The sequence below is a fragment of the Castor canadensis genome, chromosome 10, assembly GCF_047511655.1.
Source record: "Castor canadensis chromosome 10, mCasCan1.hap1v2, whole genome shotgun sequence".
NCBI classification, from domain to species: domain Eukaryota; kingdom Metazoa; phylum Chordata; class Mammalia; order Rodentia; family Castoridae; genus Castor; species Castor canadensis.
This window is the reverse complement of record NC_133395.1, coordinates 116194925-116218479: the sequence shown is the minus strand read 5'-3', so window position 1 is coordinate 116218479 and position 23555 is coordinate 116194925. Positions and strand designations below refer to the sequence as shown.

Below are 23555 nucleotides of genomic sequence, written 5' to 3'. Positions count from 1 at the left end.
CTACCATTGTATTTTCTATTTGTATGAATTTATTACTCTAGATACCTCATGTAAGTGGAATCACACAGCACTGGTATTTTTGTTTGTTTGATTTTTTGGTGCTGAGGATTGAACACAAGGCCTTGCTGGGGCTAAGCACACACTACCACTGAGCTATACTTCCGGCCTAGTAATTCTCTTTTTGTGGTTGGCTGATTTCATTTAATATAGTGTACTCAAGTTTCACCCATCTCCTAAATTTTATTTTTTATATTTTTTGACATTACTTGGGTTTGAACTCATGGCCTCAGCTTACTAGGCAGGTGTTCTACTATTTGAGCCACTCCATCAGCCTTCATCCCCTAAAATTTAAAGCATCCTTTGTACTTTATGTATGTTGCAAATATTTTCTCCTAGATTGTCAGTTAACTTTTGGCTTTTTTATTATGATGTTTTAAATTTATCACTTTTTTCTCTTTTGTGTCTGGAATTTGAATTACAGGAAGTTTTTCCCTATGTTCAGGTTACGAAAGATTTCTTTTTTTCTAGTGCTTGTATATTATCAGTGTGTAAGTTAAATTTCTGATCTATTCTTGTGTATGGTAGAAGGTATGAGTTAATTTATCTTTTTCCAAATTGCTAAAAATTTATTCCGGAACTATTTAATAAAATCATCTTTGCCTCAGTGATTTGAGATTGTCATGTTTATCATGTGCTAAATTTTCTGATGCCTTGGTCTTTTTCTAAACTTTATTGTTCTTTTTCACTGGCCTGTCTCTTCATGCACCTATATCACACTTCTAATTATAGAGACATTATAGTATGTTTTGATGTCTCCTAAATGCAGTTCTCTGTTGTATATTTTCTTACTCAGGGTTTTCTTGGCTATCCTTTCATATATATTTTTCCAGTAGAACTTTAGTATCAACTTGTCTAGTTTCATAAAATATGTGTGCAGATATTTTTATTGGGATTGTTTTAATTTGAGGACAAACAGAAATTTTCATGGTATTAAAATGTTGCTACTAAGATGAGGTATTGTCTTTCCATTTGTTCATGTTTCTTTTTTCTCAGACTCCTCATTATTACTATTTTTAGGGGTGCAATACTGGATCAAACCCAGGGCCTCATGAATGCTAAGCAAACACTCAACCACTGAACTGCATCCCCAGATCCTCTTATGATGGGAGAATTTGTAAAGCTATGTTATACTACTGTTGTATCACAATATACTCTCCAAGATAGCATGAACTTTGTTAGTTATGTTTAATACTGTGTACTTAGCATTCAAAACAATGTTTGAATAATACATTAGATAAAGGATCATTATTTTGCCTTGACAAAATGAAGCCTATACTAAGAATTTTGTCACAAATAAAAGAAAATGTTTTCTTTGTAGGTCATATTTTTGGGTAAAATGATTTTTGTTCTGAAAATGTTATTTTTTAGAATATTTTTACTCTGAAAAATATTGTCTTAGGAATTAGGGTGAAATGTTATATCATGCAGAACACTGAATTTTTCTTGTTATGTTCTCAGTTCAACTACATTTATATGAAACAGTGTGTAGAAAGTAGTCCTATAGTACCTATTCAGCAGGAATGGCTGGATCACATCTTAATGCTGATACCTGAGCATTTAAAGGAAGGAAAAGAAAAAGAAGAACTGCTTGAAAGTCTCAAAAATGAGGTGTCAAGTGACTTTGTAAAAAGCATGAAGAGGTATCTGGGTAAGTAGCATTTATCACACATCTTGCTTCTTTTATTGTGCCCCTGCCACTGAATCAAAACTAGAAGTAAAATGAATAGTGAGCACTATATATTTAAAATCTATGGGGCTTGGCATGATGGTGTACCCCTGTAAACCCAACTAGGTGGGAGGTGGAGGTAAGAAGGTTGTGTGAGACTCTATCTAAAAAATAAACCAAAGCAAAAGGGATAGAGGTATAGCTCGAGTGGAAGAGCACTTGCCTAGTGAGCATAGGGCATTGAGTTCAAACTCCAGGACTGCTTGCCCCCCCAAAACTATATATATTTCTTTGATATGATTTCTACCTAAAGTTCTATTCCAATCTTATAATGTAGTCAAAATCTTTGTAGTTCAAGAAAATTTTTAAATTTTTCTTTTTACTAGCTAATTATTGTAGTTATTTGAATTTTTTTTACTTTGCCTTTTTGGTTTTACATACACTATTTCTAGGATTGTCAGGAAGTATTAATGTATTTTGATAAATTTATTAGGAATTTAACCCTTATAATTTTTATTGGACTATTTTTCTTTTATAATTGACAAAATTATATTTATCATGTACAACATGTTTTGAAATATGCATATATTGTGTAATAGCTAAATTGAGCTAATTAATATATGCATTAACGAATGTACCTATCATATTCTGTGGTGAGAACACTTATCTACTCTGTTAGCAGTTTCCAAGAGTACAATACAAAGCCAGGCATGGTGGTGCATGCCTAGAATCCCGGCTACTTGGGATTACAGTGGTATGAGGATTGTAGTCTGAGGCCCACTCATGCAAAAGTGTGAGACCCTATCTAAAAACAAAAACTAAAGCCAAAAGGGGTGTGGGGATGGTATAAGTCCCTGAGTTCAAACCCCAGTACTACCCCCCAAAAGTATAATACGTTTTTCACTATAGCCACCATATTGTACAATAGATATGTTGAACTTGTTCCTCCTATCTAACTGAAATTCTGTGTTTTGACCAACATCCCCCCAAATTCCTTTTCCCCTAGCCCCTGGTGACCACCATGAGTGGTTTAAAAATTTGTTAATAAATAAATTTTCTTAAGTGGCCATGCCAGTGACCTTTGAATAGACAGAATGAAAAGAACTATGAAATCAGAAATGCAGAAGGGGAGATAACAACAAACACCATGGAAATCCAGGAAATCATCAGAGACTACTTTGAGAACCTATATTCTAATAAATTTGATAATCTTGAAGAAATGGACAGCTTTCTAGATACTTAGGACCATCCAAAACTGAACCAAGAGGATATTAATCACCTGAATAGATCTATAACACAAAATGAAATTGAAGCAGCAATCAAGAGTCTCCCCAAAAAGAAAAGTCCAGCACCTGATGATTCTCTGCTGAATTCTACCAGATGTTTAAAGAAGAACTAATACAAACCCTCCTTAAACTGTTCCATGAAATAGAAAGGGAAGGAAAAACTGCCTAACACATTTTATGAGGCCAATATTACTCTCATCCCCAAACCCATGAAACTTTCTCCAAAATTGATCGTATCTTAGGGCACAAAGCAAGCCTCAACAAATATAAGAAAATGGAAACAATCCCATGCATTCTATCTGATCACAATGCATTAAAACTAGAACTCAACAACAAAAACCATAGCAGAAAATATGCAAACAACTGGAAGCTGAACAACACATTGCTCAATGATCAGTGGGTCATTGATGAAATAAAAGAGGAAATTAAAAGGTTCCTGGAAGTTAATGAAAATGAAAACACAACCTACCAGAACCTATGGGACACAGCAAAGAAAGCTGTAGGGGAAAGTTTATAGCCATGAGTGCATATATTAAAAGGACAGAAAGATCTCAAATCAATTACCTAATGCTACATCTCAAACTCCTAGAAAAGAACAAGCAAAACCCAAAACAAGCAGAAGGAGAGAAATAATAAAAATAAGGACTGAAATCAATGAACTAGAAACAAACAAACAAACCATACAAAGAATCAATGAAACAAAAAGCTGGTTCTTTGAAAAAAATAAACAAGATTGACAGACCCCTGGCAAACCTGACTAAAATGAGGAGAGAAAAAAACCCAAATCAGTAAAATCAGAAATGCAAAAGGGGGGATAACAGCAAACACCATAGAAATCCAGGGAATCATCAGAGACTACTTTGAGAACTGTATTCCAATAAATTTGAAAATCTTGAAGAAATGGACAGATTTCTAGATACTTATGTCCATCCAAAATTGAACCAAGAGAATATTAATCACCTGCATAGATCTATAACACAAAATGAAAGTGAAGTAGCAATAAAGTCTCCCAAAAAAGAAAAGTCCAGGACCTGATGGATTCTTTGCTGAATTCTATCAGACCTTTAAAGAAGAACTGATACCAACCCCCCTTAAACTGTTCCACAAAATAGAAAGGGAAGGAAAACTGCCAAATACATTTTATGAAGCCAGTATTACACTTATCCCAAAACCAGGCAAAGACACCTCCAAAAAGGAGAACTATAGGACAATCTCCTTAATGAACATCCATGCAAAAATCCTCAATAAAATAATGGCAAACTGAATCCAACAACACGTCAGAAAGGTCATTCATCATGACCAAGTTGGTTTCACCCCAGGGATGCAAGGGTGGTTCAACATACACAAATCTGTAAATGTAGTACAGCACATTAATAGTAGCAAAGACAAAACCACTTGATCATCTCAATAGATGCAGAAAAAGCCTTTGATAAGATCCAACACCACTTCATGATAAAAGCTCTAAGAAAACTAGGAATAGAAGGAATGAACCTCAACATTGTAAAGGCTATATATGACAAACCTATAGCCAACATCAAACTTAATGGAGAAAAACTGAAACCATTTCCCCTAAAATCATGAAAAGACAAGGGTGCCCACTATTCCCATTCCTATTCAACATAGTCCTTGAATTCCTAGCCAGAGCAATTAGGCAAGAAGAAATAAAAGGAATGCAAGTAGGTAAAGAAACTGTCAAAATATCCCTATTTGCAGACATTATGATCGTATACCTTAAAGACCCAAAAAACTCTACCCAAAAGCTCCTAGACACCATAAACAGCTATAGCAAGGTGGCAGGATACAAAATCAACTTACAAAAATCATTGGCTTTTCTATATACCAACAATGAACAAAATGAGAAGGAGTATATGGAAACAAATCCATTTACAATAGCCTCAAAAAAAATCAAATACCTAGGAGTACACTTAACAGAGGATGTGAATGACCTCTACAAGGAGAACTTCCAACCCCTGAAGAAAGAGATTGAGGAAGACTACAGAAGATGGAAAGATTTCCCATGCTCACGGATTGGTAGAATCAACATAGTAAAAATGGCTATACTACCAAAAGCAATCTACATGTTTAAATGCAATTCCCATCAAAATCCCAATGACATTCATCACAGAGATTGAAAAATCTACCCTAAAATTCATTTGGAAACACAAGAGGCTGTGAATAGCCAAGGCAATACTCAGCAAGAAAGGGCAATGTTGGAGGTATCACAATACCCAACTTCAAACTATATTACAGCAATAGCAATAAAAACAGCATGGTACTGGCACAAAAACAGACATGAAGACCAGTGGAACAGAATAGAAGACCTGGATATGAATCCACACTACCCACCTTATTTTTGACAAAGGTGCCAAAAACATATGATGAAGAAAAGACAGCCTCTTTAACAAATGTTGCTGGGAAAAGTGGTTATCCGTCTGCAAGAAACTGAAACTAGATCCATGTTTATCACCCTGTACTAGTATCAACTCAAAATGGATCATGGACCTTAATATCAGACCCGAAACTCTGAAGTTAGTACAGGAAGGAGTAGGAAACACTCTGGAAGGATCTTCCTCAATAGAACCCAGCAGCTCAGCAACTAAGAGAAAGGATGGACAAATGGGACTTCGTAAAATTAAAAAGCTTCTGCACTACAAAAGAAATGGTCTCTAAACTGAAGAGACCGCCCAAAGAGTGGGAGAAAATATTTGCCAGCTACACATCAGACAAAGGACTGATAACCAGAATATACAGGGAACTTAAGAAACTAAACTCTCCCAAAATCAATGAACCAATAAAGAAATGGACAAGTGAACTAAACAGAACTTTCTCAAAAGAAGAAATTCAAATGGCCAAAAAAACACTTGAAATCCCCATCTCTAGCCATAAAGGAAATACAAATCAAAACCATTTGATCCCACTAAGATTCCACTTCACCCCTGTTAGCATAGCCATCATCAAAAACACTACCAACAATAGGTGTTGGAGAGGATGTGGGGAAAAAGGAACACTTGTACACTGCTGGTGGGAATGCAAGCTAGTGCAACCACTCTGGAAAAAAATTTGGGTGCTTCTTAAAAATCTAAACATAGATTTGCCATATGGTCCAGCAATACCACTCTTGGGGATATACCCAAAGGAGTGCGACACAGGTTACTCCAAAGGCACCTGAACACCTATGTTTATTGCAGCGCTATTTACAATAGCCAAGTTATGGAAACAACCAAGATGTCCCACTACTGACGAATGGATTAAGAAAATGTGGTATTTATACACAATGGAATTCTACTCAGCCATGAAGAAGAATGAAATCTTATCATTCGCAAGTAAATGGATGGAACTGGAGAACATCATTCTGAGTGAGGTTAGCTAGGCTCAGAAAACCAAAAATCATATGTTCTCCCTCATATGTGGACATTAGATCTAGGGCAAATACAGCAATGTTGCTGGACTTGGGTCACATGACAAGGGGAGAGCACATATGGGAGGTATGGGGATAGGTAAGAAACCCAAAACATTTAAGTGTTTCATGTCCCCACTGCAGAGGAGCTAATACAGAACCTTAAAGCAACAGAGGTCAATATGAGAAGGGGATCAGGAACTAGTGAAAAGGTCAGTTAGAGATGAATCAATTTGGGTTGTAACACATTTGTACATGGAAGCAATGCTAGGAATCTCTCTGTATAGCTATTCTTATCTCCTCTAGCAAAAACACTTTTTCTTATTATGCTTATGTCTTCTTTTCAATAAAATTAGAGATAAGGGCAGAACAGGTTCTGCCTGGAAATGAGGGGTGTTGGGGGCAGGGGGAAAAATGACTCAAACAATGTTTGCACATGTGAATAAATGAATAAAAAAAAAAGAAAACTGAGAACTAAGCTTTTTTCTCTAAATTCACCTCCAAAGTAAGACAGAAGTAGTACTAAGAGCTTGATTTTATTTCAAGTAAAGAACATTTTTCTTATACTCGTTTGAATGCATAATAAAATATACTATCCAATGTAAAAGTTAGGCTTTGATATGAATAGGTTTTGCAAAGATTTTCAAGAAATATTAATACATATGTGTATTTTAGTGAAGAGTGTTCTTGTGAAACCTCCAGTTAAATGGCTTGAAGATGAAGGAGGCCCTTTACCTGAGTCCCCTGTGTGAGTAAATTATTTGAAAACAGTATTTCATCTAGATTTTGATAAGCTTAAAATGAAGTGATCTTACAGGCAAGTCTAGAATTGTGAAGCTCAATGGTATTTTGAACATCTAAAAAAAATCCAAACATATTCTCTACACTATTCTTATCTAGTTCTGCCTACATAAGTACGAGGACCTTTATGAATGAATAGCTCAAATTGGTCTTGAGTAAATTTTGATGTATGCCAGGCAGATTTTTCCATCTTTTTTTTTCCATAATCCTAAAGACTTGTTCTTACCTCTCTATCTTTTGTAACTGAGCCAGAGTAGAATGGAAGTTAGGAGAACAATTGGGGTCAGCCCAGGTACCTGCCTTACCCACAGATTATTGCTCTTTACTCTGATGATGATGTACTTTCAAGATTTTGATGTTTTTATTAAGTGTATTTTCTGTTTCCCACTGCTGACCACAGTTCACCTTCTCAAACCCCTGTTTCTCCTTTAATAGCCATTCCATACTTGAAAATTATTTCTTAAAATTTTTGGTGTATTGTTTCAATCATGTTTGATATTTTGTTTTGATTTTTCCAGAGGACTAGATTATTTCAATCCTTGGCATTCCAATTATGTGCAGGCAAGAAATCAAATATTAGCTAATTTGCACATTGTTCATCCAACTATGAAATTATTACTGGACCTTGGTTATACAATGTTTGCCAACACAGTTTTGCTGGACTTTACAGGGATTAGGTAAAATTCAATATTTAATAATTAGCATTTAAAATTTAAAGGTCTCCTTGTTTGACATATATTTTTGATGGTATAATTTTTAAAACTGATTAATAAATCTTCAAAACAAAAAAGACCAACCTATTGTTTTCTTTCCTCTTAAATAGAGCTAAAGGCCCAATTGATTGTGAATCACTGAAAAATGACCTATCAATTCAAGCTACAAAGGCAGAAGAGAAAATAATGAACACATGGTATCCAAAGGTTATAAGTGTTTTCACAAAGAAGGATGCACTAGAAGGCATTAAGGCTGACAAATTGGATGCCTTTTATAGCTGTGTTTCCACACTTATGTCAAATCAGGTAAATATGCTATATTGAATGATAACATTGTTAAAATTAGTCTGGTATTTTAAACAAAATGCTATTTAAACACAGTGCTAATAATTGTTTTGAAATAAATTGAGAAAATATATTTTATAATTTTTACTTAAACAAATTTAACAGAAAAGTAGTTTCTTAAGCAATCTAAAATGAGAGAGCTGGAGGGGCTGTAGCTTAGTGTAGAGTACTTGCCTAGCATACATGAGGTCCTGGATTTGATCTTCATGGCCACTAAATAATTAAGTAAATAAAATAAAAGTAAGAGAAAAGCTAGAAATATATGTTAAAATTATGAATGCTTACTTGAGAATGCTTAAATGCTATAAGCTAATTATCTCTAGGTTTATTGGCGTATGTTAGCAAAAGACTATCCTAGTACTGAGATTTGAACTCAGTACTTCATGCTTGCAAAGCAAGCACTCTACCACTTGAGCCACACATCTAGTCCATTTTGCTCTGGTTATTTTGGAGATGGGATCTCAGGAACCATTTCCCTGGGCTCTCCTCAGACCGTGATCCTCCCGATCTCAGTTTCTCAAGTATCTAGGATTACTAGCTGAGCCACCTGCGCCTGGCTAGCTTTTTTTTTTTTAATTGATTGAGATGTAGTCTCATGGTCTTTTTTTTTTTTTTTTTTTAAACTAGATTGGCCTTTCCGCCTTCCAGGTAGCTAGGATTACAGGCTGTGGGCCTGCGCCCTGCTGTAAATATATATTGAATAACAACTTTCCCTTTCGGTGAAGATCTCCAAAAATTCTATGAATTTTGCCTTGTTAAAGAATAATATACATATCTACATATCTATGTGACCCTGTTACCAGTGTACATGGCTTCCTTTCTATCTTTACTTTCTTAAGTGGGCTGTGATTATTTAGTAGGAAGTAAAGAAATAAGAATATTTTGTAGAGTGTTCAGATGCACATTTGTCTGCGGAGCTAACTTTCCAACAGTTGGTTTCATACTTAGAGACACTGTGTGAATTTTTAAGTTCTAGTGGCTTCATCTAGTCATGGTGTGCTGGGAATCTGGCCCTCCAGAGGAAAAAGCACTTTGAATGTTAGTATTTGATGGTTTCTGTGATGTAAATATTCTTGCTGCAGTGGATTTAAAGTAGCTGAGGATTGCAGCTCCCCAGATTTTTGGACATTTAACAATTGGCTCTTGTAACAACATGAGCTACCTTTGGTACCCACACCTTATGTGCATGTGCAGCCCCTGTACACTTTCACCTGCAGGTGTCAGGCCATCCTTATTTATAGTCTTCACCATGTTGTTTGGTTTTCTGAAATGTGTTATGCACTGGAAACAGACTTACTAAAGAATATGGAAAATTCTGCATTGCCATTTAAAAATTGTTGATATTCTATTTATAAATTGTGATATGCTTATATTGTTCTATTTGCTGTTTTAGACTTTTTATTAATATATTATGCTGATAAAAGAATATATTGTGCTGAATGATGATAATTTCAGGACTAAATGGGTTTCTAAGATCTAATTACATGCAATAATTTACTGATTTTAGTTAAAGGTTGAATTTGTACTTTCTAAAATAATAGTAATTTATGATATTGTGCAGCTAAAGGATCTCTTATGGAGAACTGTAGAAGGATTTGTAAAACTCTTTGACCCAAAAGATCAAGAAAGACTGCCAATATTTAAGATGGAATTGACATTTGATGATGATAAAATGGAATTTTATCCCACCTTTCAAGATTTGGAAGATGTTGTTTTGAGTGTGGTAGAGCGAATATCTGAAGCTTTGCAGGTATTAATTAGTTCCATCCATCATGTTTCTTTATATGGCTCTACTTCAGAATTTAAATTATTGGAGTTGAATCTCTCTAGTGTTTATAATTCTTTGTTTTTATATTCCTCTCCCATGTTATTTTAAATTGGAAGTTGCTTTCTCTTTAAAAACATCTGCTGGTTGAAGGTGATGTTTTCCTCCTCTGACCTTTTCTTGAAGTTATGAAGTAACGCATTTATGCACGTCTTCTTTCCCCTACTGAGTTGTGAGCTTCTTAATAATAAGATCTAACTCATATTTGTTCTTTCCAGAGCTTTCTAGTATAACTACTTTGACATTCTAGTTAATAAAGATTTGGTGAATGATAGAAAAGTAATCTAGATTAAGCTTTTATATTGGACTATAAACTTTTCACTTTTAAATTATTTTACATTGAGTTACTTTTTCTTGAGCCATGGAAATCTGAAGAGAATGTTAAAAATGTTATATAAGACCTCCATATAGATCAGTTGTACAGTTATTCATTGCATGCATTTTTATTTTTATTTGTGTTAGAATGTCCAAACAATACCCTCTTGGCTCTCAGGAACTTCAACACCTGTAAATCTTGACACAGAACTTCCTGAACATGTGTCACAGTGGGCTGTTAATACATTGAAGGCAGCAGTACAGGAGAACTTACAAGGAGCAAAAATGCATTATGAGACATATGGTATATATGAAATATTTAATATTATACATCTTTTTATTGTTTAATTTTTAAACTAGAATTTGGTCAGATATTTGGTTATCTGGGGGCTGCTATGAAAGTGCAGGAAGAGCCAGAAGTGTGCATAAGCATGGCTTTCATAAGAGTCAAAGATCAAACCCCAAAAATTAAAATTTTGTTGTCTAGTCCAAAGGGTGAATATCAGTGGAAGCAGCATGGTAAAGGGTAGAAAGAAGAGATGTTGAAATAAGGAGGAAGCTAAATCAAGGCTAAAACTAAGTTAATTTCTGAGAATTGTTTTGAAAAGCCTGCAGCTTAATTTTATTGCTCTGTAGTATCCTCAAGTGTATTTGAGGTCAGGATAAATAGGCTGTTATTTGACAGCCTATTGACTAATATATTTTATTATCTGTTCCCTCAAATTCTCTATTATTTTTATTTTAAAATGATTTGACTTGCTTTGCTTGTTAAATCTCTTATTTTAGTCCGCTTATTCCTTTAAATGTAGTAATCTATGTATGTTCATGTTTTATTAATAACAATGTTTGAGTAGGCTATCCTATTGTATGATAATACAAAAAGCATTTTATCGTATTAAAAGCATGTAAGATTTTAAGTTAGAGTATTAATTTTCAGCTGAAAAATATAATTGGCTCCTTGATGGGACTGCAGTTAAGATGATAAAGACTTTTCAAGCAGAAGATCACACTTTTAATGAATATACAAAGGTAAATAATAATTTTATTTTTGTTTATTGAATGTTTTCAGAAAATGGGATCTTTTTTACTCTAGGTATAAGTGCTTCAATTAAAGTAACAGAATTTCTTACAAACATCATCTTATTAAACTCATGTTACCTCATAATTTCTTTAGTCATTCATTTACTTATCTGTTGATTTAACAAAAAAATCTTCACACATTCAGATATCTACTCAGATGTTGGTATTGCAAAAATAAACAATGCATAGATTCTATTCTCAGGAGCTTAAACTTGACCTGGAAGTCTAATATAGAAATAACAACTATGGAATACTGAGGTTAATCCTGGAATGGAGATGTGGAGATGTGGACAAAGTATTGTGGGAACACAGGGGGAATGATTGCTTTTGCTTTTGAAACTGAAGGTTTCCTGCAAAAAACAAAAAGTGAGTCTGGCGAGTGTGTGTGTGTGTGTGTGTGTGTGTGTGTGTGTGTGTGTGTGTTTGTTTTGAGATGAGCCAGGTGCTGAAGTTAAAGGTGAACATCATACCTAGTTCTAGATGTCGATTGATAGAGAATGAACAAAACTTCAAACTGTTCAAAGGTATTCAGAGAACATCAAATGAATCAAAATAGTTTAAGAATAGTTAGCAGGAATCCAGTCCGTGGCAGAATTAGAATATGATGAAGTTGGAAATGTAGGTTGGAGACACATGGGGAAATCTTGCTCAAGTCTGAGCTTTGTTCTGAAGGGTCTTTTTTGCCATTGAAGTAATATACTTCAATTTGAGTTTTAGAAAAATAATTTTAGCAGCAGTAGGGGGAAAGCAACCGAATAAGAAAAGATGCCTATTTCTTCAAGGAGCCTTGCTCAGCTTGTATTTCTTCATCTTCCTCCTTTCTATTGACTCTTCAGATTTTAATTTTGCTTTTTATTCCCCCTGCCCAAGGAAGGGATTGAATCCTTATGCATGCTAGGCAACTGCTCTACCACTGAGCTGTGCTCCCAGCACTAGGTTTGTTTGATTCATTTATTTATTTGCTTTTTTTTTTTTTTTGCTGGTACTGGAGTTTGAACTCAGGGCTTCACACTTTCTAGGCAGGCGCTGTACTGCTTGAGCCACTCTGCCAGCCCTATTTGCTTATATTTTGAGAAGAGGTCTCACTTTGTTTCCCAGACTGGTCTCAAACTTCTGGACTCATGTGATCCTCTCAGCATTCCCAGTAGGTAGGACCACAAGCACATGCTACCATCCCCAACTTAGATTTTATTTTAATTTTTTTGGTGGTACTGTCCTTTAAAAAACATTTTTATTATCATTTATCAGTTGTATAGGAGGGTTCCATTGTGGCATTTCTGTAGATGCTTACAGTGTACCTTGGTGAGGTTTACTTCCCACAGTCATTTTCCCACCACTTAAAGTGATCTCACTAGGTTTCCTTGTTCTGTTTTCCTACAAGTATATGAAGTACATTGACCATATTCACTCTCCGTTATTCTCTCCATTCATACTCCCTCTCCCATTATTAATGGGACTAGTCCACATTTTTAAAACTATATGTTCATTGCTCAATACCATGGGGTTTTACCATGGTGTTTTACTTGCATATATATTTAACTCAAGACTTGGTACTTGCTAGGCAGATGCTCTACTGCTTAAACAATGTCTTCAGTCCTTTTTACTCTGGTTGTTTTGGAGATAGAGTCTCACTTTTTGCCCAGGTTGGCATGCTGTCACCACCATGGCCAGCTCTTTTCTTTTCTTTTTGGAGAGATGGTGGGGGTCTCATGAATTTTTTTTTTTTTTTGTGGTGGGAGCTGGCCTTGAACTACAATCCTCCAGATCTCTACCTCCCAAGTAGTTAGGGCCACTTGGGCCACTATGCCTGACTTTCTATTTTTCATATTTCCAGGAACATTCATACTGATTTTTATAGTGGCTGGACTAATTTACATTCCCACCAACAGTGTATAAGGATTCCATTCCCTGCCCCGCCCCCTGCAAAAAAAAAAATCCTCACCAGAATTTATGTTGCTTGTTTTCTTGATAGCTATTCTGATTGGGTTGAGGTGGAATCTCAGTGTGGTTTTCATTTTCATTTCCTTTATGGGTAAGGATGTTGAACATTTATTCATGTACTTAGTGACCATTTGTACTTCTTCTGAGAACTGTTTGTTGATTGGATTTTTTTATATTTAATATTTGAGCTCTTTAAATCTTCTGTATATTAATTGTCAGATGAGTAGCTGGCAAAGATTTTTCTCCTATTCAGTAAGCTGTCTCTTCACCCTGGTAATTGTTTCCTTTGCTGTGCAGAAGCTTTTCAATTTAACGCAGCTCCATTTGTTAATTCTTGCTCTTATTTCCCGAGCTATTAGAGCCCTATTCCAGAAGTTGCTGTGTATGCCCGCCTCTTGAAGTGTTTTCCCTATGCTTTTCTGTGTTTCAAAGATTTAGGTATCACATTAAGGTCTTTGATACATTTTTAATTGATTTTTGTATCCACTTTCAGGGTAAGCATGATCTAGTTTCAGTCTTCTACCTGTGGATATTCAGTTTTCCCATCACTATTTGTTGAAGAGGCTGTCTTTTCTCCAGTGTATGTTTTTGGCTTTTTTGTCAAAAATCAGATGGCTATAGATGCTTCGGCTTGTTTCTGGGTCCTCTATTCTATTCCATTCACCTACGTGCAGTTTCTATGCCAGCATCATGGTTTTTGTTACTGTGACTCTGTAGTATAATTTGAAGTTTGGTATTGTGATAATGCCAGCATTTCTATTTTGCTCAAGATTACTTTTGCTACTCAGGGTCCTTTGTGCATAATTCACACACAGTTCTGGATGACCCTAAAGGTGATACTTATAAGTTAGAAATTGCAACTGTAACTATAAGAGAGATATAACTGTGGTTCCTTAAACAAATTGAGAACTTACTTTTACATAAAACTGGTGACAGGGTCCAGGGATGGTTTGGCAACTTCACAAAATCATCAGAAACTAGGCACCACCATCCACAGTTTATGAATTTCAACCTCAAAATCACCTCATTGTCCAAGATGGTGACTGAGACTCCAGTCATCTTATGTGTTTTGTAGGCAAGAAGAAAAGAGAAGGTACAAGAAAGTTTTTATTAGCCCTACTGAAAGATTTTCAACTCCCAGCTCCTTGGCCATCCCATCTGCAGAGAGCCTGGGAAATGTGGTCATTTTAGTCCAGCATGTTGCTGTGCTAGGAGCAGAGCTCTTTAATGATAAAGAGGAGATCAATGTGTCTAACAATGAGAGTGACTCAGTTGCTTTCTGAATTGCTTAGGTCTACAGGCTCAAAGAGCACGTCGTAAACTTTTTACCTCATTTTTATGTGTTCATGAAACTATTATGAATTCATAAATGCATTATTACTTTTACAGACTCAGATGGTGTATTTTCTTTCATTTGTATTTTACCATATATCTGTTTAAAAAATTTTTTTTATTGTTTTATTATTCATATGTGCATACAATGCTTGGGTCATTTCTCCCCCCTGCCCCCACCCCCTCCCTTACCACCCACTCTGCCCCCTCTCTCTCCCCCCCACCCCCTCCATACCCGGCAGAAACTATTTTTGCCATATATCTTGATACAGTGTTATTCAGAGAATAGCACAATAAATAGTCTAAGCAAATAGCTAATTTTCTGTGGTCTTTGTCATAACTTGTAGTATTTATAAGCCCTAAATTTCTAAGCCAAGCATATGTTTCATTAGCTCTCACAATGATTCTTTCTTTAGGTCTGCTATTTAGCTGTGACATTTTCTAGAATTTTGTAATGATTTCTGGATGGTTTGTGTGACTGTTGAAAATTTTACTGTTAGGTTTAGTACCTTATCCCTGGATTACCTTGCCAGTATTTGATATACTGTGGCTGAGAAAGTATGTCTATTTTTAAATTATGGACAAATAAGCTGGGCATGGTGGCACACATCTATAATCCCAGCTACTCAGAAGGCAGGAGGATCATGATTTTGAGGCCAGTCCTGGTAAAGGTACTGGCAAGACCCTGTCCCAAAAACAAAATAATACAATAAAAAGAGAAGGGCAGGTGGTACAACTCAAGTGGTAGAGTGATTGTCTATCATGAGCAAGGCTCTGGGTTTAATTCCCAACACCTTAAAAATAATTATGGACACATATACAGATGAAATTGTTGATGCTTGGGATTTGTGTACAAGTATAACATGATAGAGGACTGCTTAGGGGTATGGAGTAAAAAGATTAGCTGGATGATGAGTACATTTTGCCTACTTTTGTATGTTTACAATGTTTCATTGAAATTTTATATAATTATAAAATATAACATATATACACTTGTAAAACATGTATTATACAGATTGGTAGGCATTTATAAGTTACATGGTAAATAACCATGTAGGTTAAAAGCTAAAACTTTGTGGCAACTCAGAAGTTACCATGTACCTCTCTCCATTTATAACTGTCTCCTATCTTTATTGGTAGCTATAATCTTACATTTCTTGCTTTCTTTTATGGTTTTACTACCTACACAGGCATCTTTAAATGTTGTAGTTTAATTCTTTAAATGTTGTTGTTTAATTTTGTTCCATGACAAGTTTATATGAAAGATATACTGAAATCTTGTGTTTTCTCTTCCTTCATCACTGTGAAATTCATCTGCCATCAGCTCTATCTACTTTCTATTTGTTCTATTTCCCACCAAGTACAAGGCAGTTACTCCAGATAATCATTGAATTAATTATTAATGTCTTCTGAGCCCTTGAACTTTGAAAAATTTAAGCTCACACCACCGAACACTGAAGACTTTAGAAGAATAGGATAGATTTGAGAGAGGAAAATAAAAGAGAGTCTTCTTAAGAAAGAATAAGAGGATTAGAAGTAGGAGTAGGGGTAAAGAAGAAGTGGATGGAAACATTAAAGGTAAAATAAATCAAAGTTTGTCCAAAGTTGATAGATATGTTTCACTTTCACAAAAAATCCAATTTATTTCTTCCAAACTACTTTGTTTAATTTTTAAAATTATCCCAGTGTTTGGGTATTAAGAATTTGATAAAATTTCAGTATCTTGGAACTTTGGTGATGGCAGACTATAATATTTTTCTCCTGAATTATTTGACCCAAACCAAAAAGTTTCTTATATATCTTTTCCTAAAGATTGATGTGTCAGTAAGGGCAAAAGCAAGTAGATGTCAGCTAAACAAATTGTCATGATATAGGTTTGTTTCTAAATACAGAGAAATGAGTTAACTTTGGATAATTAAAAAAAATTATTGAGGGAAATTTTACCTTGTAAAATGTCCAGGTTTTGATGTTTATAAATGGCATCATACTGTATATTTAATAGCAAATTGACAAATTCTTTACCGAAAAAATAAATTTAAAAAAATTTATGGAGGTTGGAGGTGTAGCTCAGTTGTAGAACATATGCTTAGTATTTTGCGGATTTAGGCTCAATCCCTGGTGCCAAGAGAAAAAAAATAATTTATGTAACAAAGAGAAAAATTTTAGTCATCTAGCAAAAAAAAAAAAAAAAAAGGCTTGCATTTATATGATTAAGAATGCAGTAAGATTATTGGACATGGATCACACTAAGGGGAGACTGTAAACGTGAGGGATAGGGCAAGGGAAGGAAACCAAAAACTTCAATGTGGTTGAAGAACGAATACAGTGATCTTAAACTGGCTGAGGCCACTATGGGAAGAGGAACAGGAATAGCAAAGAGGTCTGGTAGAGATGAATCAGTTTGGGTTGCAATACACAAGTGCATGGAAACAACGCAAGGAATCTCCCTGTATAGCTATCTTTATCTCAAACCAGCAAAACTGCCATGTTTTTCTTACTATCTTTTATGTTTTTCTCTTCTACAAAATCAGAGAACAGGAGGGCGGAACAGATTCTGCACCCGGGGGTGGGGGGGGTGACACAGCGGGGTGTGTGTACAAATAATGTATACACACGTAAGTAAATGCAAAAATGATAACCTATTGAAACTGTTCCAAGAATTGGGGGAGGGGGAATGAAAGAAAGTAGCAGAGGAGTGAATTCAAGTACGATATATTTGACACATTGTAAGAACTTTTGCAAATACTCAAAAATACCCCCACCCAGCATAACAATAATTTTAAAAAAGAAAGAGAAAGAATTTTACCATAACACAGTAGTATCAAATTGCTGGTAAGCTAGAAAATTCTAACCATTTTTTGTTTGTTTGTTTTAAACACTTTTTTTTTTAAGTTTATAGAAAAATTTTTCAGTCTTGCTTCAGAAATAATACTTTTGCCTCAGTGGGTGCATTACCCTATGGTGCGTTTGGATTGTGAAGATTTGAAGACAGGCCTGACAAACAAAGCAAAAGCCTTTGCAAATGTACTATTAAATGACATAGCTTCAAAATATAGAAAAGAAAATGAATCGTAAGTAGAATTAATTACCATACTAAGAATAGTAGAACCAAAATAAATATTTCATTTGAAATTACACTTATTTAAAAACAAAAGATTAAAATATGTAAGTATTTACAGCTTCACTTCCACAGCTGCCTCCTAGAGGTTCTTTTGTAGTCTCATTGGGCTGAGTTCTTATTGTTTGATACTGCTTGAGACTAAGTTTTAAGGCAATCTCTGATTAAAATGAAATAAAATAAATGAAAATGAATCAGTTTTCAGATATGGTAATAAAAAGACTATAGGTTTTTTGTGGTATTGGGAATATCTGGAATCATTCCTTACCCTAATACTTACTTCTTATATCATGTAGCAATACTGACTTTGTAGGGTGGGTATAAAATAGGATTCATAAACTAGTAGCCTACTAGCTGTGTGTGTGTCATAAACATTTGTTTTATCATTTTCTCATGGTGTTTTATTTTGTTTCAAACAGATTTTCAGCTTGCTATCAATATTTCAAAATCAGATAACACATGCACACAAAACACACACACACACAACCCACGCCCCCCCACCCCACACACTCCAGATGACTTACTTTTCTTGAAAAAGTGAAGACTATACATTGAGGCTATAGTGGTGAATGAGTTAAAAAGCAGCTTTCCTCTTTAGACAGAGAATGTGGTCCAGTACTCTAGCAACTCATCACTCAGTTCTTCTAAGTCATTTGTTTCTTCTCTAAACCAAAGAACTTTGAGTCTGTAACTTCTGTAAGATTAAAACTAATGTAATACCTAGCACAGTAGTACAATTGATTAATTATGATATGGGTTAATTACTATAAGTATAGTAAAACAGAGTATTATGTCAGTATTTGTAGTGAATTTGAAGCAATTAAAGAACATGCATTAAAAGTTCCTGAGACAACAGAAGAAATGATGGATCTGATATCTTATGTAGAAAAAGCTAGGACAGTAGGAATTCAAGAGTTGGCTGAAAGGATTCAGGTAAGAAAATATAAATTTACATATTCTAAATAGTTTTTCATTGTGAAATATGATAACCATATTGAAAATATAAAACACAGAATTAAATAAATAGTTTTGTAGTGAGTACCTGAATTGTCACCATCCAGGTCAAGAACTAGGACGGCCCCAGGTCTTCCCTGTGACTTGCTGATCACACTCCCTTCTCTTCCTCTCCTGCTCTCTCCCTAAAGACTTCCATTTGACTTTAATAGTCATCATATCTTTGATTTTCTTTAGTTTCACCAGTTATTTGTGCATCCTTAAGCAGTGTTGACTTTTTAAAAACATTTTTCTTTTATAGTTTTTATATCTAATAGTATGCTTATGCCATCCCTGGCACAAAATTACATACCTATCCACATGTGTTTTACTTTCATTGTCTTTGAAAAAAAATTTTTAGACTATGAAGCACAACAGATGTACTAGTATGTCACATAAAGCACAAATCATACAGTTTAGAATATTATAAAGCAAATAGCCACTAATTACTACCAGAGAATGAAACAAACTCAACACCCCAGAAGCCCATTGCAATCTCTGTCTTTTTTCTGGATGTGAGCACTACCCTGACTTTGATGGTGATCACTTCCTCACTCTTCTTTATAGTTTTATCATCTAAGCCTAATCAATATAGTTGATTTTTGTCTGATTTTGATATTTATACCAAGGGAATCAACTCATTTATATTTTTTTTTATATCGGGGTTATGTTAGTAATGTCATGTTCCTTCAGTTTATTTTCATGGCTGTGTAGTAGTTCATTTCATATTATCACTATAAATAATCTATTTTTTAAATTTTACTGTTGTGGTTATCTAGTTGTTTTTCATTTTTGCTATTACTAGCAATGCTGCTTAGAACATATCTATACATGGATCCTGCTGCATATATTCATGCATTTTTCTCTCAGGTGTCAAATGTTTTCTTCCTTTACTAATTAAGGCACAATTCTTTTCCAAGGTAGATTCAATTTAGCAACAGCGTACAGGGGATGCCTATTATTTTACATCTTTACCTATATTTGCTATCTTGAAATTTGCCAGTGTGTTGGGTAAATTGTATTGTTTTTTTGGTGGTACTGGGGTTTGAACTCAGGGCTTTGCATTTTTGAAACAGGTATTCTACCCCATGAGGCCCTTTTTACTCTGATTATTTTGGAGATAAGCGTCTTGCTTTTTGCCCAGGACAGACTGGACCACCCCTGGGGTGACAGGCATGTGCAACCATGCCCAGCTTTTTTCTGTTGAGAAAGGGCTTGCAAACTTGCCCAGGCTGGCTTTGAACTGTCATCCTTCGGATCTCAGATTCCCAAGTAGCTAGGATTGAAAGTGTGAGTTACTGGTGCTAAACTTGTATTGTATTTTTAATTTGCAATTCTTTTGTGGTACTGGGGATTGAATCAGGACCTCACACTTACTAGGCAAGCACCTCCACCTCCACCACTTGTACTATGCCCCCCAGCCCTTAATTTGCATTTTCCTGAAAACAAATAGATCTGAACATTTTTCATATGCCTTTGGCCATTTGGAGTTTCTCTCCAAATGAAATGCTAATACATATCTTTTGCCATGTTTTCTTTTGGGTTATGCATCTTGTTCTTATTGATTCTTAGTAGTTTAATATATATATAACATGAAAATAACCATTGTAACTTTTTTTTGGTAGATTGAACTCAGGGCCTCACACTGCTCTCTAACACTTAAGCCATGCCTCTAGTTCTTTTGCTTTTAGTTTGTTTTTCAGATAGAATCTCATACTTTGCCTGGGCTGGCCTGGGCCTGTGATTCTCCTAGCTCTACCTCTCAAGTAACTGGAATTACAGGCATGATCCACCACATCTGGTTATCATAACCATAACCAGTTTTTTGTGGTAATGGTTATAATCATTTTTAAGTATATAATTCTACATAGTAGTTTTTAATAGATTGCTTATAAATATCTCTTCTCTCACGCTATAATTTTTTCTAGCTGTTTAGTAGTGTTTTTGACAGATAGAAGTTCTTAATTTTGACGTTAAAATGGATCACTCTTGTCTTTTATATCTAGTTCTTTTCTGTGTGTTGTTTAAGAAATCTTTCCCTAAGGCTGGCGGAATGGCTTAAGCAGTAGAGAACCTGCCTAGCAAGCATGAGACCCACCCTGAGTTCAAACCTCAGCACCTCCCCAACCTCCCCACAAAGAAATCATTCCTATCTGAGATCAAGATTTTTTCTGACCAGGTGCTTCCAGGAGGTGGAGAGTGGAAAGATCATGTTCAAGGCCAGTCCCAAAAAGTTAGCAAGATCCCATCTCAACCAGTAAGCTGATCATGGCAATACACACATGACTTCCCAGCCATTCAGGAAGCACAAATAGGAGAATCATGGTCCCTGCCAGCCTGGGCAAAGATGTGAGATCCTATCCAAAAAAAATAACTAAAGTAAAGGGGACTGGGGCCTAGCTCAGTGGGAGAGCACCTGCCTAGCAAGCAACATACAATGTTGAATAGCAGCAGATGACGGCAAGCATTCTCATCTTTATTCCCTCCTCAGAAGGAAAACTCTCAAGGTTCACTATTAACTATAGCATTTGCTGTAGATTTTTTATAGGTATTCTCACCAGGCTAGTGATATGCTACTATATTTGAAAAATTATTTTGATTGGATGTTGAATGTTATTAAACACTTGTTTGCATCTATTGAGATGATCATGTGCTTTCCTCTTTTAATTTCTTATGATAATAAATTGCATGGATCATTATCTAAGTTATATTTTTATACATATTATATATACATATACAATGTATAAAGCTGAAATCTGAACTTAGGCTTTAAATGTGTATTTTAATTCTTTTTACTTTTTATTACCATACATTAGTGGTGTAAAGTGGTTTCTTTGTGATATTTTTGTAGATGCGTATAATATACTTTGATAGGTTTCACCCCTCTCTATTATAGTCCCTTAACCTCCCTCTCTCCTTCTTGCCTTTTTCAAACAGTATTTAGTGGGTCTCATTATGCTATCTTCATGTGTGTGTGTGTGTGTGTGTGTGTGTGTGTGTGTGTGTGTGTGTTTGTGTGTGTGTGTGTATACATACTAGTACCCTTTCCTTTCTCCACCATCCTGCTGATTCTCCTGATATAGTCCTCCTTTTACACCTATGTCCCATTATTAGTGTTATTATCATCATTTTAGGTCTAGACTCTGCATATGAGCAAAAGCATACACTATTTGGCTTTTTGAACTTGGCTTATCTCATTCAATCTGGGGGTTGCTCTCCAGTTCTACTCATTTTCCTGTAAACAACGTGATTTCATTCTTCCTTATGGCTAATAATACTTCATTGTGCACATACCCCACATGTTCTTTATCCATTCATTGGTTGCTGGGCACCTAGGTTGATTCCATAGCTTGGCCACTGTGAGTAGTGCTATGATAAACATGAGCGGGCAGGTGTCTCTCTTATCTGTTGACTTAGATGCCTTTGGGTATATATACCCAAGGTATATGGTCTGCTTTTAGTTTTTGATGAACTTCCATTCTGACTTCCAGTGGTTACTCTAATCTACATTCCCACCAACAGTGTATAAGCCCCCCAAGGGCTGAGGTCAGAGCAGTCATGGAGAATTCTGCCTGGTGCTGCTGAGCTTGGGACTTTGATCTGAGATGCACAGGGGGATCAAGTGCCCCTTCTTTGGATAGAAGCAAAGTGTCCATCAGGGGTCCAGGATGTCACAGAGCTCAATTCTGATTGGTGCATTGATGCTTTATCTTCTAGAGAGAGAGAGAGAAAGAGAAAGAGAAACAGCCAGGGGACATTTTTCCCAGGGCAGAAGGGTTTTCTCCCATTCTGTGACTTGTCTCTTCATTCTTAATAGGATCCCAACTCATGAAATATGAACAAGAACTGACAAATGCATTCCCATTCTTGTTCTTATCTCATGAGTTGGGGTTCTATTAAGAAAACAATTGCCTATGCCTATATCTTCAAGTGTTTTCCTGTAGTGGTTTCAAAGTTTCAGGCTTTATATTAAGATCTTTGATCCATTTTGAATTGATTTTTGTGCAGGGTTAAAGATAGAGGTCTAGTTTCAGTCTTCTACATGTGAATATCCTCTTTCCCAGCATCACTTGTCACAAAGAGACTGTCTTTTTTTATTGCAACCTATGTTTTTGGTTCCTTTGTCAAAAACAAGATTGCTGAGGGCTGGGGGCATGGCTTTAGTGGTAGTGCAAGGCCCTGAGTTTAAACCCTCAAACTACCCCTTTGCCCCAAATTAGATGATTAGTTATGTGGGTTTATATCTGGGTCTTCTAGTCTGTTGGTCTATGTGTCTGTTTTTGTGTCAGTATCATGTCTTTCTTACTATGCATTCTATACATAGTAACATATACTATATATATATATATATATATATATATATATATATATATATATATATATATACATGTATATACATATACATGTATATATATATACATACATAGTCTAATTTGAAGTCTAGTATTGTAATACCTCCTGCATTGCTCTTTTGCTCAGGATTACTTTTGCACTACAGCACAACCTACGAATCAATGAATTATATAGAGGGTAAAAACATTCAACATCTCTGTGCAGATAAATCTGTTGTTTTGGAGTTTTTCCACTTTGCCATTTACCCTCAAGCTCTTTCTGGACTACTGCTGTAATGCCAAGTAGTCAAAAAAGATTTACTGAAGATACAAACAAAACAAAAGATACTAG

General features: G+C 35.3%; 1 protein-coding gene across 1 annotated transcript in view; it reads left to right on the top strand.

Moving 5' to 3' along the window:
• Dnah12 (dynein axonemal heavy chain 12) overlaps nucleotides 1–23555 on the top strand; it is a 201843-nt gene that overhangs the window by 12323 nt on the left and 165965 nt on the right. Inside the window, exons 6-14 of the mRNA XM_074044013.1 lie at nucleotides 1519–1708; nucleotides 7085–7157; nucleotides 7729–7887; nucleotides 8034–8229; nucleotides 9830–10018; nucleotides 10556–10712; nucleotides 11346–11437; nucleotides 17654–17832; nucleotides 18677–18812. Of these exons, the coding sequence (XP_073900114.1) occupies nucleotides 1519–1708; nucleotides 7085–7157; nucleotides 7729–7887; nucleotides 8034–8229; nucleotides 9830–10018; nucleotides 10556–10712; nucleotides 11346–11437; nucleotides 17654–17832; nucleotides 18677–18812 (1371 nt within the window). The remainder of the gene's footprint in view (nucleotides 1–1518; nucleotides 1709–7084; nucleotides 7158–7728; nucleotides 7888–8033; nucleotides 8230–9829; nucleotides 10019–10555; nucleotides 10713–11345; nucleotides 11438–17653; nucleotides 17833–18676; nucleotides 18813–23555) is intronic.